Here is a 3,814-nt window from a genome sequence, read left to right on the forward strand (position 1 = left end):
GGGGGGCAGATAACCGTGCTAAGGCTTTGTGCCAAGTGCAGAAGAGCATCATAGAAAATCATAAGGAAGCTAACATCTTCAACCCAAAGTGGACAACGATGCCGCACAAGCGCCTGATCAGTAGTAGGGGTATAAGGTAGGACATAGACCATTTACTGATCATAGAATAAAGGAGACATCATAGATGAGAAGGGGCAGCAAAGGATTAAATGTCATTATGCTTTCTACAAAGGCGAGCACTGTGTGATCTCACCAAATATTGGTTTTACCATTTGATAATGATGAGATTGAAACATTATGGTCCCTTTGCCAACAAGGTATGGTGAGTTTTTTCTCCATTATATATCTTAAAGTTATTAAGAGACTGGCAATCAATGGGAGAAAGGAGACAAATAATAGCCAGTTATCATACACATTTTGACATCAATAAGCCTTAAAATCATGCAGTAAAGTCAAACCTTACAACAAAATAATAATCTATGGCAAATCTTACATGATAGGGAGAATGTGTAATGTTTTTGATGGGTGTGGCTTTTGTCTTGGTGTTATGACATACTTTCATTGCCCTGTAGGGGCAAGGGTGTGTGATATATCACAATGGTGAAGACATTTAGGGTGTTTAAACAAACTAGATGATGTGAAAGGAAGTAAAAGATGGACGAGCAATATGGTTGCATGCACCCACACATTCCTCAAATTTTATAACATTAATAATGAAAGATTATGGTGAGGAGTGGCTTGTTTGGGCACATCATCATTGGGATCTTCGAGACAGGCACAAGGATTGATCTTAGTTTGTGTACACATAGTGCTTGCAAGTCTACCTCGTAATTGTCGACGAGTTTCCAAGAGTGTTTGATTAGTTGCGTCACCGCCCCATAATGCAATTAGCCAATAGGAAACCAAAAGCTCAGGAAGAACTGGGGAGAGAGCCGATTGTTAGCCAATAGGAAACCAAGGAAGAACCGATTGTTAGCAAGATTTGTAGCAAAAAAGGCATTTGGGAGTCCAAACTTCAAAAGTTCTCCTTGGTTTGGGCGATTTCAAAGTTCTTCATAGTTTAGGCAATGTCCTCCTTTGTTTGGGTGATGTCTGAAAAGTTTATAGTTATGTCATGATACACCCCCTTGGTGATGTTTGCTCATTATCTCATACATAAGTGTTTGGACGACATCACCTATTAGACTACACAATCGTGTGCAACCAAAGTTAGGGCCTTTTTAGATATCTTTGGCTATGGGTGGGCATCACTCGTACGAGTAACTTGTAGGGGCATAGCCACACATCTGTGTAAAGAGCTTACATTTTTACGTAGGTAGCAATAAGGTGAAAAAATGAATGTTTTTATTAAGAGGAGCTCAAAATAGCTTTTAACTCGCTATTGTTGACACGATAGTGGTTGATGATTTTGGCATTGGAGCAATTACCCCTAGACCGTGCCCAATGTCACTAGCATGGCCACTAATGCATACTCGAAACCTTATTTTTTGGAGGCGTATGGCCCTGTTAGGTGCCCTGTGTGTGTCAGAGAGGGAGACTTGTTTTTTTGAAAACTGAGAGAATTTTATATGAAACCACTGAAGGGGAGGGTGAGTAGGGTGGAGGAAGGATGGCCAAAAGGGCTTATACATTCTTGGTGATTGTACAAAGGTGCTGATTTGTACAAAGGAGACGATGACTCAACATGCATGGTAGGTCCAACCATGTGTGTACTCATGGAAGGAGAGAGCTCTCCTCATAGACTCGGTTAATTTCCACCGATGGAACACACTTGTCTGCCTGCATTGAATCATGCAGGTAGACGACGGCCTTCCCTCTTCCCCTCCCCTTCCTCCTGCGGCCTCTTCTCTGCCCCCTCCCGCCCCCGCCCTTGTAGTGGGTCACTGCTGCCACGACTCCATCCGCACGCCCTCCGGCGACCGCTTCGAAGCGCTCGGCGGCTCCGTATCCTACATCTCCAACATCTTCGACGCTCTGGGCATCCACCTCCGCCTCGTCTCCAAGGTCGGCGCCGACTTCGCCTACGCCGCTGCCCTCCACAACCACACGCCCACAGTGGCGGCTCTCGGGCACTCCACGACGGAATTCTTCGCAGACTTCACCCTGGGCGAGGAGAGAGTTCTTAAAACAGGCCGCATTTGCGAGGCGATATATCCCTCCGACATACCATGCATGAGCGGAGGCAAGAGGTTTCACTTAGGTTTAGCTGTGGGGGTAGTCGGGGAGATCTCAGCAGAGACGCTGGAGAAAATGGCCGATGTGTGCGACCGCCTGGTTGTGGATGTGCAGGCCCTCATCCGGACAGTAGACACCCACACAGGCCTCATTGTTCTGAGGAGGCTTGAAGAAACGCCATTCTACAGGCTTCTCCACCGCATCTCTTTTCTCAAGTCCGCCCGCAATGAAGCCCTCTTCATCGACATAGAAGATGTGAGGCAGAAGACCCCTGTCATCGTTACCGAGGGCAAGCTCGGATGCACCGTGTATTGCAAAGACTGCAAGTTCAGTTTGCCCGCCTTTGAGGCTCAGGAGGTGGATCCTACCGGCGCCGGCGACAGCTTCCTTGCTGGATTCTCTGCTGGCTTGTACCAGGGCTTTTCTGTGCAGAATGCTGCCCTCGTGGGCAACTACTTCGGTGCCCTCGCTGTGGGTCAAGTGGGTGTGCCCAAATTCTCCCCTTTGGATCTCCAGGTACCCTTCATTAAGATAAAATTTATGATTATGTACCATTAACACCATTAAGATCTCTCTTCTGATCGAAGGTACCTTCATTGATATAATACTAACTTCATAATGTAGCCATTAGCATGATCAAGGTATCTCTCTTCTCATGCAAGATATCTTCTTTAAGATAATTCTAACTTCATTATGTAGCCATTAGCATGATGGAGGTACCTCTTTTCTCATGGAAAGTACCTTCATTAAGATAATTCTTACTCCGTTGTGTAGCCCCATTAGCACTTATCAAGGTATCTCTAAGAGCCTCAAGCATTCGACGTTCATCCATCCCCATGGCTTGTGCATGTTGCCCATCTCCAGGCTGGCAGAACACGAATGTCTACACACTACTTTGTGGTGACACCTTTGTCGTAGCGGTGTTGCTATCTCGATGATAGTTAATTTTTGGCGTTGGTTTGCAGAAGATGCACAGGATTGTTAATGGGCAAATTGTCACGTCTCCAAATCATGTGGATAGCTGCCCAGACGATACTCACGAATAAGTACCAGGCATGCTTAACCATCAGCACATTGGGTTAGGAGGAATTGCATGGGGTGGTTTTTGTGCTATCTGGAACCCCACAAGTTCATAAAATTACAATGGGAGTCCAGAGTTCACCCTATTACAAGTTCATAAAAATACAATGGGAGTCCAGAGTACACCCTATACTTACAGTAGTTTAATAATTTCATTATACTAAAATCAGTTGGTTCCATGCTGGTAACGCTATGGGCAGCTTCTGTTTGCTTTGCATGGTTTCTTGTAGTTCTGTTGCATTTGCAGCATTGACAGGCTCTTTTTGGACACATGTTTACCTGTGTGTGTGCGCGCACACATGCAAAACTTTCAGTGTTTGAATCTGACATTTCTTTTAGACTTCCTCTCCTTCAAGGCAAAGCAAATGAGGGAGGCTGTAACAATCTTGATAGTCAAATACTCTTCAGATGCTCACCTCAAGTCCAGTGTGTTTAATTGTAATTCTCAGAGGATGTTGGGTTTTTGTCAGGTTGATCAGTAGTAATAAGAAGATGGTGGGTTGTTGTCAGGCCAATCAGTAGTGATACACTCCTTCACATGCTCTGATTGTGAAGTGCC

General features: G+C 45.2%; 1 protein-coding gene across 1 annotated transcript in view; it reads left to right on the top strand.

The window, feature by feature from the left end:
* The first annotated feature begins 1,744 nt into the window (after nt 1-1,744).
* MIK (pfkB-like carbohydrate kinase family protein) overlaps nt 1,745-3,814 on the top strand; it is a 2,696-nt gene continuing 626 nt past the window's right edge. Inside the window, exons 1-2 of the mRNA XM_086780939.1 lie at nt 1,745-2,691; nt 3,141-3,814. The exon at nt 3,141-3,814 is cut by the window's right edge and continues 626 nt beyond it. Coding sequence (XP_086637065.1) covers nt 1,792-2,691; nt 3,141-3,221 — 981 coding nt within the window. The 5' untranslated portion in view covers nt 1,745-1,791 and the 3' untranslated portion in view covers nt 3,222-3,814. The remainder of the gene's footprint in view (nt 2,692-3,140) is intronic.

Source organism: Cibotium barometz, chromosome 42 (genome assembly GCF_041138505.1).
Source record: "Cibotium barometz isolate CiBa-2024 chromosome 42, ASM4113850v1, whole genome shotgun sequence".
Classification (NCBI taxonomy): domain Eukaryota; kingdom Viridiplantae; phylum Streptophyta; class Polypodiopsida; order Cyatheales; family Cibotiaceae; genus Cibotium; species Cibotium barometz.